Below are 20570 nucleotides of genomic sequence, written 5' to 3'. Positions count from 1 at the left end.
GGTGGCTCGTAAATTCGACGGTGCACCAAATCGTTCGTGGGAAGGAATGTCAGGTTCGAGATACTCTGACCCCATGACCTTAATGGTGGTACGCCATGGCGGCCGAGCAAGCATGCGCAGCCACGTTCGAAAGAAAAGGGGATCGGTGCAAAAGGTGATGCGAGTCTCGTTTCTCTCTTCCTCCGAGACGAGATTTGCCCAACGAAAAATTTGCGAAAGAAATAAATAGGATTGAAAAAGAACGATTTCGAACATATTTTCAATTTTATCAAACTTTATCAATAATATAAAAACAAAATTTTTATATTATTTATTTTTATTTTCAATTTACATCGAGAGATTAAATTTACGTGTCTGAATTCAGAAAGAAAAAAACATGGAGAATTCATTCCAAAAAAACGAATCGATCAATGATTTTGTTTGTTAAACTTATTCGTAAAAAGATGAAACAGAAGAAATAGAAATGATATAGCTGGGTTGAGATGGGACGAAACAGGGGTATTATAATTGGACGTGAAGTGGAAGGGAGGAAAAAGTAAATAAATAAATAAAAATAAAAAAAAGAATAAAATCAGTCAGAACAGAAGCAAGTATCGTTTTCATATAAGAATAGAAACCGATAAAAGATCGGTTTGATATCGTGAAAATAGAGCCGCCATCTAAATTGAATCGACCTCGGTGGTTGTTCGAACCTCCACTTCCGTTCTCCGCACGCTCTAATTCATTTAGTTTTATTACGGCCGAGCCTGGTACACGTACAAGCTTTTACTTCATAATAGAAAACAAATTAATTGGACGAATTAAGCGTTGCATTGCCCGATCGTTGATAATAAGAAGGGAGGAATAGCCAGAAAGATGATGGTGAATACAATAATTTCGTATTTCAGATTTTTATAACAAAAATTTAATCAAATATCTCGTATGAACAAATTTTCGAAAAAATATTCACGTTCTCCCTTTTTTCTTTACTCGTTTATTTCCCACCCCAATCTTTCATCCGATTTCTATTGTTCGAAAAAAAACAAAAGAATTTTCGTTGGGAAAAAAACAACTCAGTGCATCGTGCACTTTTGCACGGATCTCTTTTTCTTCGAAAAATCGTCCGGGTTTTTTCCAACACGCGGCTTGGAAAATACGAATAATAGGAGGAGGAGAGGGGAAGGCAGAGGCGGAGGAACGAAAGGATTTAGGAGGATAGGGCGAGTTATCGTGACTCGAGGAGGAACTCGGCCGCGCCCCCGGAGAAGATTGGCAATTTTCGCAAAATTAAGCGAATTGAATCGAATTATGCGCAGCCGGTGACGTCAGCCTTGTAACTCGCTGAATTGGCGAGAAATGCGACTCTCCCGTTTACACATCGATGCCTTTACACCGCTTGTTGCTCTCGTACGAGAGGCAACCATTGCTCGATGGGTTTTCTTAAAGGCCTTGATGATTCATTTTTCACGCTACGGTTCACGGTACAACCTCCGATCAATTTACTACCACCTTCCACAATTTTTTCCCCTTCGTCAATATCATCCAACTGATTCAAATTTTCGTTCAAATTTTATACACGTATACATTCAATTATAATATACAATTTTATACACTTATACATTCACTGGATATAAATATATATAATTAATAATTAATATATACTATATAATATATAATTATTATATAATAATAATATATAATTAATATATAATTAATTGTCGTTGGTTGGAAAGAATTTTTGTTGTTAATTGGCGATAAGATGTTGTATAAAGATATCGGCATTTGGATTAAATCGGATTTTACACAGTTTGCACAATTTTACACGGCCAATTTATAATTGCGAAACTTCGAAATGGTTTTAATCATCGCTCAACTTCCGGTTCTGTACTCGTACATATGTATGTATATATATGTATATCCATCTGAAGGCTTAATTATTAACTTATCGATCAACCATTCGCAACATCAACAAAGCTTGTATTTCCGCGGTTTCGAGACACGGATAAACTCTTATCCCGTCCTGTACACAAGTTTCCACGATTAACCCTCCTTTCGAGGCAAATCGGGGGTTGGCTTCATTCCGAGGAACGCGATCCATTATCTAAGCTTTCGAAACATAATTTCAACTTTTCAACTTGGAAAATTGGCCTCGGGGAACTCGGATCGAAACTATTGATATATATTTCGAAAACGTATCGAGACAAGTTCGAATTTGATACGGTGTTCGAGGCGAATTGCGATTAAATCCAAGTTGTAAAACGAAATTTTCTGATCCATTATTTCCTAGATTTCCTCTTTTAGCAAGCCTTTCGAATGGAAAAGTTGGAAATGATTTAATTAATGCATCCCCGATCGAGGATTATTGTTAGAGGAAATTTGTTCAAATTTTATCGTATCGATTTGTCATTCTCAAATTTATTGTTGAATTAATCTGGAAAATCAATCTCTTTTATTTCCATCATTGTTAATTCATAAAAAAAATTCCTTCCTTCCAAAAGATTAAAAACCCAAAATCTTCTAAAAATTGTCAATTAACAAAATCATCCCAAAAAGCGAAAATCCCTCAAAGAAACCTCACCTCACCTCCCTCTACATCACCGGTATCCTCCTTTCGTTTCCTCATTCATGAATACCGACGAAAATCAATAATCCAATCAGCCAGACTCAGAGAGAATAAATTCATCAAATGCGCGCGTCGAAACCGAGGCAAAGAAATGAAAAACAAAAAAAAAAAAAGAAAAGAAAAAACGAAAAAAGAGCGGGGGAAAGAAAGAAAGAAAGAAAAGGGAAAAAAGGAAGAAAAAAAGAGGGGAGGAGGGAAAAACGATTCGCATATCGAAGGAGAACAATGGAATTCGACGCCGGAGAGGCGGTCGGTTCGTTGATCGAAAAGGTCAAAACGAGCTGTCTCGGGGAAGGCGTTAATTGACTTTAAACCACGATGGTTTACAGTGTCGATCCGTACGTACAAAGAGCGAGAGCGAGCGAGAAAGAGCGACAGCGAACGAGAAAGAACGAGAGCGAGTGAAAAAGAACGAGAGCGAGCAAGAAAGAACGAGAGCGAGCGAACGAGAAAGAACGAGAGCGAGCGAGAGCGAAAGAACGAGAGCGAACGAGAAAGAACGAGAGCGAGCGAGAGCAAGAAAGCGAGAGCGAACGAGAAAGAACGAGAGCGAGCGAGAGCGAGAAAGCGAGAGCGAGCGAGAAAGAGCGAGAGCGAGCGAGAGAGAGAACGGGTGAAACGCAGTTGGAGAAAGAGCGAGGAGAGGATAGGTGGATGGCAAAAGGGTGTCGAGGAGGGAGAAAAGGGGGTGTGGTACGCGAAGTCAATTAGCATAGGCACCAAGTTTGCGGGGCTCGAGGCTTCCAGGTGACGGGGGTGGTGGTGGTTGGAGGAAGGAAGGGTGGACCCGGAAAGAGGAACGTCGAGCGTGGAGGAGGAGGGTGGGGGTGGTGGATCGTCGGAGGAAGAGAATGTTGGAGGCCGCGGGCGGTTCGCGTCGGCGTCGATGACTTTATACAGTCATCGTTGGGGATAATTGGCCGAGCGAATCCTAAGCTGTTTAATTGGCGGCCGGTTCGCGGCCGAATCGCGACGATCCGCGAGAACAATGGATGATTGGTTGGTTATTGGTTTTTGCGGATTTTTTAATCTGTTTTTGTCTGGTTTATTCTATATATATCTATACCCAATTCCAATCTCCTTTCTTTTTCCGCGAATTTTTTTTTTTTTTTTTTTTATTGGGGATTGTCTTGCGAGTTTCAATGAAATTTGTTGATAGGATACTTCTTTGTTTTCTTTCTTTCTTTCTTTCTTTCTTTATAAGTAAAGTATTATAACGTTGATATTGTATGAGATATTAAATAAAGATATGAATAAAAAAATGGGAGGTTGAAATGATTTATTTTGAAAATAGTTGTTGATGATTGTTATTGCAGATTATTAGTGATAGAAAGGAAAATAATAGGTGTAGGAGAAAACTTTTATTTTTATAGAGAGAATCGACATTTTTTACGTATTTTTGGATTTTCATATTGATTTTAGTATTATTTCTTTTTTTTTTTTTTTTTTTTTTTCTATCAATTTTATATTGGTTTTAAAATCGCTTCGGAAATCTATTTATTGATTTTTCGATAGATATTGAAATGGATTGAAATAAAAAAATGAAATGGTCTTTTAGTGGTCGTTATATATATATAGTCAAATTACTAAAACTAATTACTTGTTGTTCGTCAATTCGTTACTATCAATTCATTCATTGTTCGAAATATTGGAATAAAAAAGGAATCAAAGTTTTTTTCCAATGAATTTTGTTTAAATTGAAAACATTATTCTTTAGTCTTTTTATCAATATTTCCAAATAAAACTGAGTAAACTGAAAAAAAGGATCGAAATCGAATAACGAATACAATTTTATCATGTTGTTCATCACTTGTATACAAATCTTCTCGAACAAAACTTCATTAATGCTATAATACTACTATTCAAATTCAAATTTGATTCACGTTCCTCGTGAAATTGCGTTTTGTATAAATTACATAGTAGGCAATGATATCAATTACAAATCTACAGAAAATATTTCATATATACCACCAACTGTATATATAACTTTTTTCAAAAAAAGTGGAAAAAAAAGATGTAATTAAATTTTTACATTGACAATATCTGTACGAGCTTTTATAATTCCATTTTTATAAAGTCGTTTCAAAAAAAAAAAAGAAAGAAAAAATTGTTATCATTAATCCGCTGAACATTTAATTTTTATCGGAATAATACGCATCGTGGAAATTTTGTGGAATTTTTGAAACGAGAAAAAAAAAAAAAAGAATTTTAAAAAAATTTCGAAAAAAATGAGAATACCGGGAATACCATTGTAAGCTGACCTAAAATTTGGAAAGAAAGAATTTCTACGGAAAATAAAAAATAAAAATAAAAATCAGAGCGAAAAATATCGCTATATAAACTATTGTCTGGAACAGATGAGAACTGTCTATATCTCTTCGTGACAGAAGGGATTAATAAAATATATATATAAAAGGTGTTGTGTATACGCGTTGATCTTAAATTTTCACGCTATGCATAAATATCCGTTATATTCTCGCTGTGAAACAGTGGAGAGTTCATATATAAATTGACTCGATAGAGTCGACCGGATAGAATATGAAATCGAGATATAAATTACATGAATAAATGGAAACGGAAACAAATATCAATGGAAATACATATATCGATTCGTCTTTCTTATGGACATCGAAAATTGACGTGATGTATCGGTGTCTCCGGGTGCTATGGGAATGCAATTATTTTATATTTTTCGTGGATACGAATTTTCTTTCAAAGATATAAATTCGTTAATTTGTTAACTTCGACTTGTTCATTATTCCATTATTCCATATTTATTTGTAATAGCAATAATAATAATAATAATAATAATATCGTAATATTTTTTTTAAGCAGTTTCCTCAAAATTTACTCCAATTTCTTTTTTTTTGGTAAGTTCTTTTTACATAATAAAATATACATAAGTTTAATTTTAGAGACACGTTAAATACATTACTACAAATGTATTCTCATCGTCCAAAAAAGAATCCAACACGTGCACGCGTATAAATATTTATAAAGATTAATATTAAAAGAATTCCAAATAGAAAAAAGAGAATAAAATTTTTCTCTCCAAATAAAAATCTCTACTAATCCCTAGGAGAGGATGTTATCACTATAAATAAGTCGTTGCAAAGATTCACGAGAGGCAAACTCATCTCTTCGACACGTCGTCCCCAACCATTTTACGAAGGTTTACGTCCATTTCCGGCACCGTGTAAACACATTTCTGCACTCACAGTGTAAAGATGGCGTTTACGAGAGATGCAGTTTCACCGGAAACAAGGCGAGGATGAAACCTCAACGCTCGCCCCGAGTACACCCGCCATATGTTGTGTTTCAATAGCTTCTTGCGTAAATACTTCCGTTGAAACTAAACATCTGCGGCGTTAATACGCTGCGTAAATTTGCTGAAATCTCATACCGCGAAAGATTGCGCGCAAAAAACGATTGGACACTGTGTTTTTGAAACACGCTTTTCACTACTGGCCGTTCGCCACGTATTCTCTTGCCACGTTTCAAACGCAAGTAACGAGTAATCTCATTTCGGACGAAATCGAAGTGAAATTCGTTTAAAACAACGTTGCCATAAATTTTATCTCGAAGACATATAAAGAGATATCCTTCCAAAAATATATTCGATCCACGATCCATTCTATAATTCTATACATATTGCACAAAAATCTGATATTACAATCACGCTCAATTACGAGAAGCATAAACAATTTTTCAAGACATAGCATAGATACAATGATACGATCTGTAAACATAACCTCAAACCGAAAACCGCGTAACAATTACCGAACAAACCATAACCAAAAACCACCATTTTACACTCCCATTCACGAAAACCCTTAACCGCGAAAAGAGCGATATAGACACCGAAACAAGACAAACGGACCCAGATCTCTTGCTTGAATAAACGCCACGTTCGCGAAGTGGAATCGTTTGATGCTCGCGAGAAATGGCCTCCACGAACACACTTCCAACGCGAAGCCAAAGGATAAAAGAGGAAAAAGAAGAAGAAGAAGGACAAGGAGAAGAAGAGGAGGAAGAAGAAAAACAAGAAGAAAACGTTGCGAAGGGAGAAAGCGTAAAACTGTGGGTGTGGGAAGAAGAGGGGGGGGGAGTCGAGCGTAGACGTAGGAATACGAGTGCGGGGAGGCGTGGGGTCAGGGGTCGAAGGAGAGGGAAGAGGAGCATATCGCGGTGTGGAGAGAGAGAGAGAGAGAGAGAGAGTGGGGGAATCGGAAAGGAGGCACGATGAAGGTTTTACTGGCGAGGTTATGCCCGCCGGTTTGCGCAATTTCGGTGTATCTGAATTGGCGGAGGAGTCGTATCTAAACGAGGCCGGATGAATCTGCAACCCTCCTCTCTCTTTCTCTCTCCCCCCTCTGGAATCTCTCCAGGGGGCATGTCCCATAAAAACGTTGTAACCTCGGTTTCCAGCGTAAGATTCCATGGCAAAAGGAAGGCAGGAGGAGGAGGAGGAGGGATAAAGGAGAGAAAGGAGGGCTACTATCGCGCGATACTACGGGGAAAGGCTTCCCCCAGGTTTCGGAGGGTTTTGTTGTTAGAATCCGCGCGAGAGACAGGAAGTTAAGAGCTGTATCCAACGCGACAATAAAATGTATCCTCGCTTCGTGCCGGTTTCTTGATACGGGTCACGGGGATTGCGGGGAGTAGGGGAGGGGAGGGAAGATGTATCGATTCGATGAATAAAACGTTGGTCTCGTTGGTGACGCGTGTATATACGCGAGGATATGATGGAGTTCGTAGCTTTTGCTACATTGTTGTCTTGGGATGAGACTTGGGTTCTTCTCAGATGAATGGAGACTTTGTACGGGAGTATAAAATAAACGAGTAAGATGTATCGAATAAAATCGGTACATCGAAGTGTGTATAAGCACGATGATGGGTTGATGGGTGATTTCTTTTTTTTCTTTTGTGTTGAAGCAAGGAAAAGAGATGATATATTTGTAGTATTTGTTTTTTATTTATTTATTTATTTATTTTTTTAAGGAACTTGAAAGAAATTCTCGGGAATGAGAATCTTTCGTTCAATTTCGATATTGAAATATTCGTCCCTTGTCTCGATTTTTTTGAAAGTTTTTTCGAGTCGAGTTTGCCCAATTTGGCTCTTTCGAAAAGGGGGGTCGTTATTCCCCTCGAATTCGTCGAGTGAAAATGTATTAACGACTGTAGTTTCGATGGTGATCATTCTTTTATAGTGGAAACTTTCTTCTCGTACTTCTCGAAGGGATTGCAATGAGAACAAGAAGAATCTCGAGGGCAAAAATTTGGGTATGAAAGTAAAGTATCGTTAAATCTTCTTGCAAGCTTGGCAAGAATTTCATTTCTTCGGTGGGGAAATATTTATTGGCGATGAAAAGGATTAGAATGAACGTCTTTGTGTGGAACTGAAAAAAAAAAAGATTATTAATATTCCTTCTTCTTTTTCTATTCTTTTGGATAAAGATTCTTAATGATAAACTCAATTAAATTTCTCGATTATTATTACGTATTTAAAACACTTAAATGAATTCTTTAATTAAAATAAAATGATCTTTCGAGAATTTTATAATCGTTTTAAATCGATGATATAATCTAATGATTTTATTAGAGATTCGAGCTAACATTTAGGAAATAACAAGCATGGAAGAGAGAGATCGTGTTTTATTTCTTATCAGATTTGCTGGAGCTTAAACGATCACAATAGAGTATTATCTATTGTTGAACAAACAGGCATTATAAAAAACTTCTGGTCACAGAAAAATTAAGATCAAGGATTTCGCTTTCATTAAGGCCACTAATTACATTCCGAGTTTACGACACGATAATTATACGGAATAAACGAACGAGAAACTAAAAACGCATAAAACCAGCAGAAACAATTCTTCAAACCAGAACAATGGCTCGATATTATTCATAAATGCAATAATACACGACTTTGCCCCGCTACGTAATCCATAAATTTATATATATATATACGAAATAAAAAAAAAAAATAAAATGATTTTTAAAAAATTTTCCAATTTATTTCCCCAATTTGTTACTCCATTTAATATTTCAACACTGATAAATTTAATATTTCAAACATTCCAGTTCCCGGCATCAGAAATTCCGGATATTTCATATAACCTAATTCAACATTTTAATTTTCACAACCAATGAAGCTATCTGCATTGAAATTTAAAGCTGTGAAAAGTGATTGGAACATTAAACGAACCTCGTCGAAACGAGATGGTTCTCTCTGATGTTCTCTCGCGAAAATTTTTGCCTTTTTTTTCCTTTTTTTTTTTCTTTCTTTCTTTTTTTTTTTTTTTTTTTTTTTTTCGGAAGCTTTCAAAATTTCCACCCATAGGATTCGCCCGGCGAGGACGGTCCATCACCAACGGAATTAATAGTGCTTGTTATTAATTTATCGATAGCGCTTGGCACGATTGCATGGAAAAAAAAAAAAAAAAAAAAAAAGAAAAAAAGAAAAAAAGAAGAAAAAAGGGAAAAAAAAAATGGACGAGGCATGCACAATGCTTTTTTCACCATAAAAGTTTAACAACGTTCACGCGATATTGCGACGCACGTATTAAACGGTTAAATGTTAAATTTCACGCGCTGTTTACTTTTATTCGTCGCGCTTATATCCACCCCATCTATCGCTTTTCGTGTAAATATCATTGAAAATATATGGCTTATGTGCGTGGATCATTATAAATGGGAAACGTACTTTATAACATTTTACGATTAAAAAATTCTTTTTCACGCAATCTTTCTTTCAATTCTATTTTAAATTCTTTATTTATTTTTTGTAAATTCATAGTATCTGATATTTAAGAGATGTTTTCTATTTAAAAAAAAAAAAAAAGAAAATTAAATCAAAATGACAAATGTGAAAAAATTCATGACATTCAGTGCAATTGTTGCAACAAGAGAAAAACTTTAGCTTAGAAAAATGAAGTTTTCGTTCGATCATCCTCTTCGAAAGCTTTTTCTTGTTATAAATCGAAAACACGTACTTTATAAAGTTTTAGGATTAAAAAATTCTTTTTGACGCAATCTTCTTTTCCATCCAATTTTAGATCTTTTTTTTTTTTTTTTAAGAAATTTATCTATATTATAAAAAATGTTTTCTTTTTAATTTAAAAAAAAAGAAATTTAAATCAAAATTTAAACACAAATATTCGCTTCATCATCTTTTTCGAAAGCTTCTTCTTATATTATAAATCGAAAACTTATTTTAACAATTAAAAAATTCTTTTTTACGCAATCTTTCTTTCGATCCAATTTTAGATTCAATCTTTTCTTTTTTTTTTTAAGAAATTCACCTATATTATAAAAAATATTTTCATCCCTTTCGAAAGCTTCTTCTTATGTTATAAATCGAAAACTTATTTTAAACGTTTAACGATTAAAAAATTCTTTTTGACGCAATCTTTCTTTCCATCCAATTTTAGATTCTTTCTTTTCTTTTTTTAAGAAATTTATATTATATTTAATAAATGTTTCCTATTTAATAAATAAAATTATAATATTTAAATATTTAATAAATATTAAATAAATAAATATTTAATAAATAAAAAAAGGAAAAAGGAAAATTAAACCAAAATGACAAATGTGAAAATATTCGTGACGAATTAATCACGCGAGAAAAGTCGCGAGAAAAACTTGAGGAGCTTAGAAAGATGAAGTTTTCGTTCGATCATCCACTTCGAAAGCTTCTCTTCCACCCTTCTTATTCCAATGAGCCACACTTATCACGGTGAATCGAGCGTGATTTCACGGTGATTCGATGCAGAAGAATCGTGGAGGAGAAAGAGTTGAGACTCGTGGCTCTCGTTCCAAGGGCATGTTCGCCGGGGCGCCACGTTTGTCTTGGCTGTCAGAAATTTCGAAGACCAAGACCGGGAGACGTTTATGAAGTTCCCCGTTCCAATCTCAAACTTTGATAAGTTTACACATACGCGTCACGCGGCCAAACTTCGAAGGAAACGATTCGCCAACTTCTAAACGGACATCTTTGGAAACACGATCGGCCATTTTGTCTATTGTTTATTCGTTGATCTTTATATTTATAATAATATTTTAACCTTAAATATTATCGAAGAATTTGCTCCAACAACTTTTCCCTATTCTTCTATTCACCGTGAAATAGTTGAAACAAATTGGGTGAATCTATCGAAGAAAATGTCCTTTAAATTTTTCCTTTCCGTTCCATGTATTTATAAAATGTCAAGACGAAAGATGAATTAATTTTCGAATTAATTAATATTTAACAGTGAATTTTTTTGTGTTCAAATCAATCCAATCCATGATTTCGATCAGCTAATAGAATTTCTATACACATTTCTATAAATTAATGAAACTTATATAACCTATCACTATTACAATTACTGTTACGACGTTGGAAAATATTTCTAAAATATTCCCCTCTTCCAAAGATCGTCCAAATTCTAGCCTACTCATAGTCACGAAGTCACGAGTCAACAAACTTACACCTAAACTCTCATGAAACTCTGTTTACTTCTGGAGAAGGGACCTGGTCCAAAGTTGTGCCAAAGAAAACAGAGGGCGGTCAAACGACAAGAGCATCGAACGATAGCCTCTAAACGAGGAAGGTCTTGGAAGGTTTAAGCGAGAACGTGGAGATCGGGTGGGAGAGAAAGACCTGCCTCCTAAATTAAAACTGTATGACTGAAATAAAAACAAATACACAGAACGTTAGCAGATTAGATTCAAATTTGCTATAAGTTTCAAAGGAAAAAAATAATACATATATGTATAACAATTTTGAATTGAAGCTTCAATAAATTCTAATCCTAACCTAATTTGTATATTTGTATAATTTTATATTATATTATATATATAATAATTTTGAAAAGACCGTGTTTGTCTCCTAAATTAAAATTGAATGATTGAAATAAAATCAAATACAATAGAAAGTTGGCAAATTAGATTCAAATTCACTATAAGTTTCAAAGGAAAAAATAATATATATATACATATATAATAATTTTTAATTGAAGCTTCAATAAATTCTAATCCTAATCTAATTGTATATTTGTATAATTTTATATTATATTATGTATATAATAATTTTGAATTGAAACTTCAATAAATTCTAATCCTAATCTAATTGTATATTTGTATAATTTTATATTATATTGTATATATATAATAATTTTGAAAAGACTTTCTACTTTCTAAATTAAAACTGAAGTGACTGAAATAAAATCAAATATATAGAACGTTGGCAGATTAGATTCAAATTCGCTATAAGTTTCAAAGAAAAAAATAATATACATATATGTATAATAATTTTGAATTGATTTATTGAAACTTTAATAAATTCTAATTCTAATCTAATTGTATATTTGTAATATACAATATAATATACAATAATATACAATATATAATATAATATACAATATAATTTTATATTAATATTATATGTATATTTTGAATTGAAACTTTAATAAATTCTAATCCTAATCTAACTGTATATTTGTATAATTTATATAATTCAAATAGATTTATTACATTAATTAGAATACATTGAATTGATTTATAATAGACTATACTAATACTAAATTAATAACAATAGACAACAGACCAAGTTATTCATTACAGGATTTATGAAACGTTGTAGCCAATTCTAATGGCTACATGAATATATATATGCAAAAGTGTATACGAGAATATGAACTTAAACTTTCAATCGTCACTCACGACTTAATGAGCAAACCTCAACCGACATTTTCATATCCTCTAGAAACCTCGACCATCATCCAACCAACCAACCATTTTTGCATCGAATATTTCTTCTTTATTTTCAACACGTTATTTACAATTTATTCATTCGCAAGTATTGAACTCGATCCCGTTTAACAACAATCATACCAAGAAACTGGTGGATGTAGACACGTGGGAAGAGGGTGCGAATAGAGAGCAGAAAGGGTGAAAGAGAAGAGCAGGATGAGTCGAGACAAGGCTGCGGGCAATTCGAATCGTCCGCCTTGTTAGCGGCGATAGACGGAAAGAGGTATAGCGGTGTTCTCGGATCCAAGTTTACTCGTTCGACAGAGAGAGAGAGAGAGAGAGAGAAGAAGAAGAAGGGGGGACAGAGAGGCGAGCTCGCTTTAAGAAGCAGTAAAAATGACACAAAGGAGAGTGGGGAGTTGTTGGAACACACGGGGAGGAGGCGAGGGGTTGGGAAAAAGAAAATGGGAAGGCCACGTTGCGCCGCGTGAAATTGAAGTGGATTTGTGACAAGTGGCTGCTAACGACGTGTACACAACCACTACGGGGACGGCGGGCACGGGGCCGCATGGAAAATGAGGCCGGAAACACGGACGGGCCACGTGCTCGCCCTGCCGATTCGACGCTTCCGCGCAAACTGGCCAGCGGTTGCCTCGTTTCGTTTGAGCTGTGACTGTTGAAATTTTCATTTGTTTCTGCCCTCCTTGTTCCCTTGCTTGAAAGCTTTTGATATTATAAAAAAGAGAAAAAAAAAACAAGAGAAAAGGAATGATTATATTTGTAACCTCCTTCATTTATAAATAATAATTCTTATTTGAATAATACGTTGAAAAAAATATATGAAACGATAGATACGATACTTTTTTCATTAATATTTAATTATTAATGAAAAAATAAATAAATAAATAATATTTAATATATTTTTTTATTAATATTTAATTCCGTCAAAAAGTTTCTATCTTTCTTATAAATTTTATCTCATCGAAATGTAGGTTTTTTTTATTTAATATAATATAAAATTTTCGATAAAATTATTTTCATCTTTTCAACGGTGGATTTATCGTAATATTCGGGAGCACCGATTTAAAAATGTCAATCGAAAAATTATTCAGATAAGGTTGAAAACAATTCTCCGAGGATGCGTCGCCTTCAAGAAATACCTCGCGTAAACTTTGCCCTGGTTCTTTCTTTTTGCCCTTTGGCGAAGAACGCGTGTAGTCTCGAGTCTACTGTTCGTCGCCGGTTAAAAGCCACAAAGAAAAGAAACAACGAAAAAGAAGGAGGAAAAAGAAAGAAGTGAATAATACAGTTATAAAGCGGATAACCAGGAAATTGAATATTTATTCGAACGTCCAATTCGATGCTCGAAACTTGCTTTCAATTATCGATCAAGAAAGCGAATAATCGTGAAAAAAAAAAGAAAAAATGTTTCGCAGTTCGAGCGATCGACGAATCTTTCAAAAAAAAAGAGAGAAAAAAAGAAAGAAAGGAAAAGGGGAAAAGGAATTTAAAGCGAGACCAATTAAAGGAGAAATAAATAATTCCATTTTTACCCTGTCAACTATTCCCTACATTTTATCGAATTTTAAGCTTGCGCAATTCTGACTCTCTGATTTCCACGCTGGAATTTCACATTAATTCATTCCTGCTATCAAATTCAGTCGTTTCACTCTGGTTGCTTTTATCGAACGTCTGGCATGCACGTGCGACCGTTTGTTTATTACCAGCGAATCGATACTAGATACTTCTTTTTATTTATCCTCGTTGAGAGTTTACCACGAAAATTTCCCCTTCACAAATATCTACTTATCCATTTTGCATTATTCTCTCTTTCTCTCGTTTGTTTCTCTTCCATTTTGTAAAACCGATTTTACCATTCAAATCAATTGCTCTGAAACTGTAAATCATTTGTGATTTTTCAGTATCGAATTTTATCCATTACATATCACATTTTCGAGAAAAGGAACTATTGTCGATCTATTTTCATTCGATATATCACAAACAAGAATTTTTACATTTTTTTACATTAAGAAACTTTATGAAAAACGGATAAACATTTTCATACAACTTTAAAATTTAAAGAAATAAAAATTAAAAGAAATACAGAATCGTATTTCCTTTAAATAGAACTAGAACATACTTAAAAGATAGAGAATGACAAATAAAACAAATAAAATAATGTTGCAACAAAATCAAAATTAACTTCTACGAAAATAATTCGATTTTAAGAAAGATCTTTTCCATTTTCTTTTTTTTTTTATAAATTCTTCTAAACGAGAAACCACGAGAACATCCTGTACAAAAGAAGCTTACAAAATGACTAACGATCTTGTTGGCTAACGTTCCGTCTATCGACGCCGCTAATTCGTCATTTCTCGCACGTCGAGTGATTCACGGAGTTTCAACAGGATAACGAGGGAACCGGTCGTCGACGGTTCATACACACATACACACACACGCGCGCGCGCACACACACACATATATATACAGGCCGGCCATTATGCGGCTCCACTTGGTCGCTCTCGTTTCGACGATCACAATGACTCGTTGTGTTCCACCGAGGATGTACCACGCCACGGCTCAAGGTTCTCCTCGTCGCGTTTTGTCGGGATTGCACAATTATGCGAAATATCCGAGCGCGGGGCACGAAACCGAGTGAATTACACGGCTAATAATTGGAGCAGAGGTCGTTGAATTGAGCTCGTTCGTTCTTCCGAGAGGCCGAGGGATTGAAACAAATGATTATTGAATGACTGAACGTGATCGACATCAAGGTTCCAGATGGTTGGCCTCTCGCGAAACCATCGTTGCGCTCGTCAACTTTGTGTTTTCGTTTTAACATCGTAACGATGAGAAGTTTACACGATGAAGAAGTATACTTTTTACTTTTACGCGTGATTATATTTGTGCACGATCGCTTGACACGTAGTTGGACTGTGAGACGATAGTGGTGAAGAATAACATCGTTCGCAAAGGTTTTTTTAGGTTATATTTTTCGTTTGAAGATTATTATCAATCTCATCGTAGATGCGATGTATACTCAAAGAATAAGTAACTACTTAACGTTGTATAAAGATTGTATTTGAAGTGTACAAACAGATAGATAATTCGAGTTAAATTGTAAGAAACACTTGAAAGTATCTATTAACATATTTGCTCGCTGCTTACGTACGTCATGACCAAAGTCAATACAGAGCGAGAATGACAAACATAATCGTACTATGAACCGATTAATTCTCATTCCCACGTGTATATATATAAAATATATAATACATACATACATATATATATATATATCAATAAATAAAAATATTTGTTACACAGAATGAAATGAATTTGTCCAAATGCAAAAATAATGCTTCTTCTCTTTCAAGGATCTCAATCCCTTGCCTTCAATGTTTTCTTCAAACGAACGAATATGTATATTCCAAATAAATCACCTTAAACCACGCTATCGGATCGACTAAACATCGAAACGCTTTCAAACCGAACGAATAATCGATTTCCCGGAACGTTACGATCGAAACAAATCGAAGAATCGATCTCTTCACGCGTAAGCAACGTATTTGTTTCCTCTTCGTTCGTATAAACTCGACCGATCGAGAGTGAGAGAGAGAGGGAGAGAGAGAGAGAGAGAGGACGGTTTTAGAACGCGACAACGGTGTTACTTAAGCTATTATTTAAGTGGCTGGCAAGAGGGACGTTTTAAGTTGTCGTTGGTGGAGTGCAATGCTGTCGCTACGTGTCCTTGACGAGCCTGTCATTGGAATTCATGGCGAGTGACACAAAAGAAGGGAAAAAACCGTAACGATGAATACCGGGCTTGTGTATGCATTGTGAAAGAGAGTCGGTATGCAGGAGAGCCATAATATGCCATCTCGTGGCATAATCTCGTAACAAGAATTATCTCACATTACATGTATGTATATAACGATATATGAGTCACTCAAACTTCTTAAATACTTTTTTCATGCTGATTTCTTTATTTATTTTTATTTTTTCGAACGTAATTAATTGCATAATTTTAAACGGGCATTATTAGATTAAAATTAATGAATATAGATGGAAATGAAATAATTTGTATAAAGAATGAGATGATAAGAGATTATCATGCTAATGGATGCAATTATAAAGTGAACGAAGCGTTAACGAGCCTCGTGAAAGAATTTACGAAAAAATTTATGATGAATTGTTTTTAAAGATTTATTCGAGTTTTATCCGTGCCCCTATCTCGAAATATTTCTTCATAAAATATTATTCATAAATTTGACGGGGACATGGATTGGCCACAGATTTTCTCTGGCTTAAATCTTTCTCGCATGCAGATATCTGGAAAAAGAGATGTTTGTCAAAGTTCCAAAAACGATTCCATAGTAACGAAACAAGCCATAACCGTTCAAATAAACGTAACGCATAAGCTATTTGGCAGCACTATCGCGAATTTTAGAAATCTCGCTTTTCACTGGCTGTGATAAATAGAAACGATAGCCATTTCATGAACACGCTCATCATTATGGATTTATAATAGAAATAATTTTTAACATTTTGAAAAGTGAAACGTAGATAACGATGAAATTAAAATTTTGCAAAAAAAAAAAAAGAAAATAGAATCGATATTCAATGTGTTATGAACATATATATATATTTATATTTATATTCCCGTGTAACATTCGAATGGGGAATGAATTAATCGCATGGCGTGACGGAAGTTGGCGAAAGAATCGAGTTTTGAATAGAATCGATTTTTCTCAGGCGGACGAGCACAGGGAGAGGGATATGAAACACACGTTGCTTTATACGCATCACCGTTTTGACGGTTCCGCTCGTAACATTGCGTAATACGCTAGTGATTCACGCGTGTTTGCCGCGACGCAAAACTGAGAGAGACTGACATAAACGTGGCTGTGAACATTCAAGAGGCCGAGGAATAATTCAAACGTTTCGCACCAAACCAACGTGTACAAGGCGTTGCGTGATTTTAATTTTACAATTTTCGCAAATAATACGAGTTTAACGAGTTTTTTTCTTCTGATCTGAAAGTGAAGAGAAAGAAAATGTTATCGTTTTTTAGATTTTTAGATCGTTTAAAATTGTATTAAAAAAAAAATTTATGGAGAAAATGTGAAAGGAAAACGGTGAACGCAATCGCTATAAATATCTAAATTTAGCGCTAAAAGTATTATGCTACTATTGGCGATAGCAAAGTTTGGTCATTAAAACTTGGAAACAACACCGTGTACAAGTATTTTTGCGAAAGATTTGCATTTAAATGGCTGGCGCTGCTTAACATCCGCTTCGGCGCAATATGATTTCACGCTATTCTAATGCTGTTCGTTTAATCTGTTCTTGTTGTTCTCTTTTTTTTTTTTTTACCTTCTTCTTTTATTACTTTGTGCTTTCAAGGATTAGATCATCTTTGTTGGTTCAAAAGATTTTCTTTTTCTAGCAACTCGATACTTTAATGTCTTCTGGAAGATGTAATGCGTTTTAGAAGTAAGATATAATTAAATCTAATATTGTGAAATTCAAATTTTATTTCAATTATATTTCTATTTCTTATTCAACGTTTTAGTATCTCAATCTTTTCAATATCTCGACAATTCTGATTCTCAATGATCAAAAAAAATTTGATTTTTAAGAAAACTGAAAGAGTAGAAAATAATCTTGTTGACAAATCGAAAGACAAAAACTCGATACTTTAATGTCTTCTAGAAGATGTAATGCGTTTTAGAAGTAAGATATAATTAAATCTAATATTGTGAAATTCAAATTTTATTTCGATTATATTTCTATTTCTTTAACGTTTTAATATTTCAATCTTTTCAATATCTCGACAATTCTGATTCTCAACAATAAAAAAAAATTTGATTTTTAAGAAAACTGAAAGAGTAGAAAATAATCTTGTCGACAAATCGGAAGACAAAAACTCGATACTTTAATGTTTTCTAGAAGATGTAATACGTTTTAGAAGTAAGATATAATGAAATCTAATATTGTGAAATTCAAATTTTATTTCAATTATATTTCTATTTCTTATTCAACGTTTTAATATCTCAATCTTCTTCTCAATATCTGAAAAAAATTTGATTGTTGATTTTTAAGAAAAGAAGAAAGAGTAGAAAATAATCTTGTTGACAAATCGGAAGACAAAAAATAAAGATAATAACGGGAAGCTAAAAAATAAACGGACGTGAAAAAAGAATCGTAAAATACTAGCGTGAAATTACTTCCGCCATATTACTTTCACCAGTCAAGCGAATTTCATAAATTAAAAAGACAATCGCGCGAAGACAACAGCTATAATTCTGTGAACTTAAATAAATATCGTAGAGTTATACACAGTGAACGTGGATGATAATTTTTGTATATTTAAAATAGAAATTATATTTTTTTTTCTTCAAGAACAAAAAAATTTAGAGTATCGAATGGAATTTGGATTTTTCTCGATTTTTTCGAAATTATATTTCACACATTTATTTAAATATTTGTATATTTCTTTAATGATAAAAAAAATTCAATAAATTCAATTGTTAATTAAAATTCGGTTGGCAATTCAATAAACCAATGAATCGAGACTTTATTATAATAGAAACATTTATATTATATTTTTAAACGAATGAAGATGTTTAAAATTAAAATTCCATTTGCTTAAACAAAATATATTTCAACTATTCATCTCTTCATTATTTATTAAGACATCTACTATTTCTTCACTATTTCATCTGATATCTTCATTTCTAAATCTAACAATCTATAATCCTCGAGCAAAATCCTCCAAGCAAGATGTTTAAAATTAAAATTCCATTTGCTTAAACAAAATATATTTCAACCACGATATTTCAACTATTCGTCTCTATTATTTATTAAGACATCTACTATTTCTTCACTATTTCATCTGATATCTTCATCTGTAAATCTAACAATCTGTAATCCTCGAGCAAAATCCTCCAAACACTTAATTTCTAAATACAATCCGCTTGACCGCTAATAAATCACCGAACCCTAACCTCAAATTCATCCATCCTCGACGCTAATATCCCACTAATAAGCATAACAATGATCCTCCTTTCTCTTCAGAATCATTATTATTATACCACACGATCAAGCGTACACCGTGCAATCGCATTATCATGTCCATTCGGATAAATGTATTACCAGAATTTTAATTCTAGAATCCCTTTCAAGGCCCGGTATATCCGCGCCATTCAATCAACCGTGGCAAACTGGTCGCGCATATGCTCCGGTTTCATTACTCGCGTCATTCATTCCTTCTATTTAAACCACAGAGCCAGAGCGAATAACAAACGCGTTGCTTATTTTAGCATCGAGTTGATCAATTGTATCCAACATTCTCCCGAGCCTGCTAAAAAGAATCCTTCTAAGAAACCGTGCGTTCGCGCACACGGCGAACGAAAACTAAGTCCGCCATGATAACCGAGGCCAGCGCCGAGCACAATGCTATCGACGAGCTGACGGAGCGTGAAATTCGAGTTAACCTACTTGCATTATGGTGAAATGTGAAAAATATATAACCTTATCGACGACGAATTTTTCTATTATTATTATTAATCTTGTTTATTTAATTATTTAACTTATATATTTTGAATATACATATATCATAGAACATATAAGGAAGTCTGGAAAAATCTTGGTCTTATAAAAAAGAAATAATTCAACGATCATGGACTATTTATCCTATGACTCCCATTACGTAAGACATTAGGTCACCGCTGCACCACGTAATTTATTACAAATGTAAATGGGTTAATTGTCAGTGTTACATTGTACGATTCCGCTGACCGGTTGCAGAGTTATTGCCGTGGTTGATACGGCCGCGTCTTAAAAATCTGGCGTCATGCGTCAGGTATGCGGCTCGCAGCCTTACGACGAGAGTCGAGCGGATACGAGAGAGCTCGTTTATGTGGGCGCTTCCGGCAAGGGCATAGGACCCGATGTAATTGCATTTGACTGTCGTTGGTTAAAATAAAAAGCAACAACGGCAAGTCCGCGATGTCGAAACCGACCGAGAGCCGCAGAGGGCGCTCTAGTCGTGAAAATCGTCGTTCCTTTGTCTCCTCGCGTGTGTGTACACAATGGAGTCGAAAGAATAAAGGGAGGGAGGGAGGGAGGGAGAGAAGGAGACGAGGAAAAGAGGAACACGAGTTTTTTTTTTTTTCTTTTTTTCCTTCTAGAGGAATATGATCGTTAAATCGAAACGTGTGCGTGTGCACAC

General features: G+C 34.3%; 1 protein-coding gene across 1 annotated transcript; it reads left to right on the top strand.

Annotated features, from left to right (window-relative positions):
• The first annotated feature begins 2827 nt into the window (after positions 1-2827).
• On the top strand, positions 2828-8015 carry LOC113219210 (RNA-binding protein 25-like). Its single transcript, XM_026444797.1, has 3 exons — positions 2828-2855; positions 2932-3349; positions 6594-8015. The coding sequence occupies exons 1-3, from the start codon at positions 2828-2830 to the stop codon at positions 6676-6678; spliced, it is 531 nt and encodes a 176-aa protein (XP_026300582.1). The 3' UTR covers positions 6679-8015.
• Positions 8016-20570: the final 12555 nt, after the last annotated feature.

Source organism: Apis mellifera, linkage group LG13 (assembly GCF_003254395.2).
Source record: "Apis mellifera strain DH4 linkage group LG13, Amel_HAv3.1, whole genome shotgun sequence".
Lineage (NCBI taxonomy): Eukaryota > Metazoa > Arthropoda > Insecta > Hymenoptera > Apidae > Apis > Apis mellifera.
This window is presented reverse-complemented; position numbering and strand designations above follow the sequence as displayed.

Bases quoted from the DNA above. Each gene is read 5' to 3' on its own strand.
- LOC113219210 (XM_026444797.1), top strand. From the start codon at position 2,828: ATGGAATTCGACGCCGGAGAGGCGGTCG. The intron at 2,856-2,931 runs GTTCGTTGATCG...GATGGTTTACAG, and splicing joins CGACGCCGGAGAGGCGGTCG to TGTCGATCCGTACGTACAAA. The intron at 3,350-6,593 runs GTGACGGGGGTG...AGGATAAAAGAG, and splicing joins GCGGGGCTCGAGGCTTCCAG to GAAAAAGAAGAAGAAGAAGG.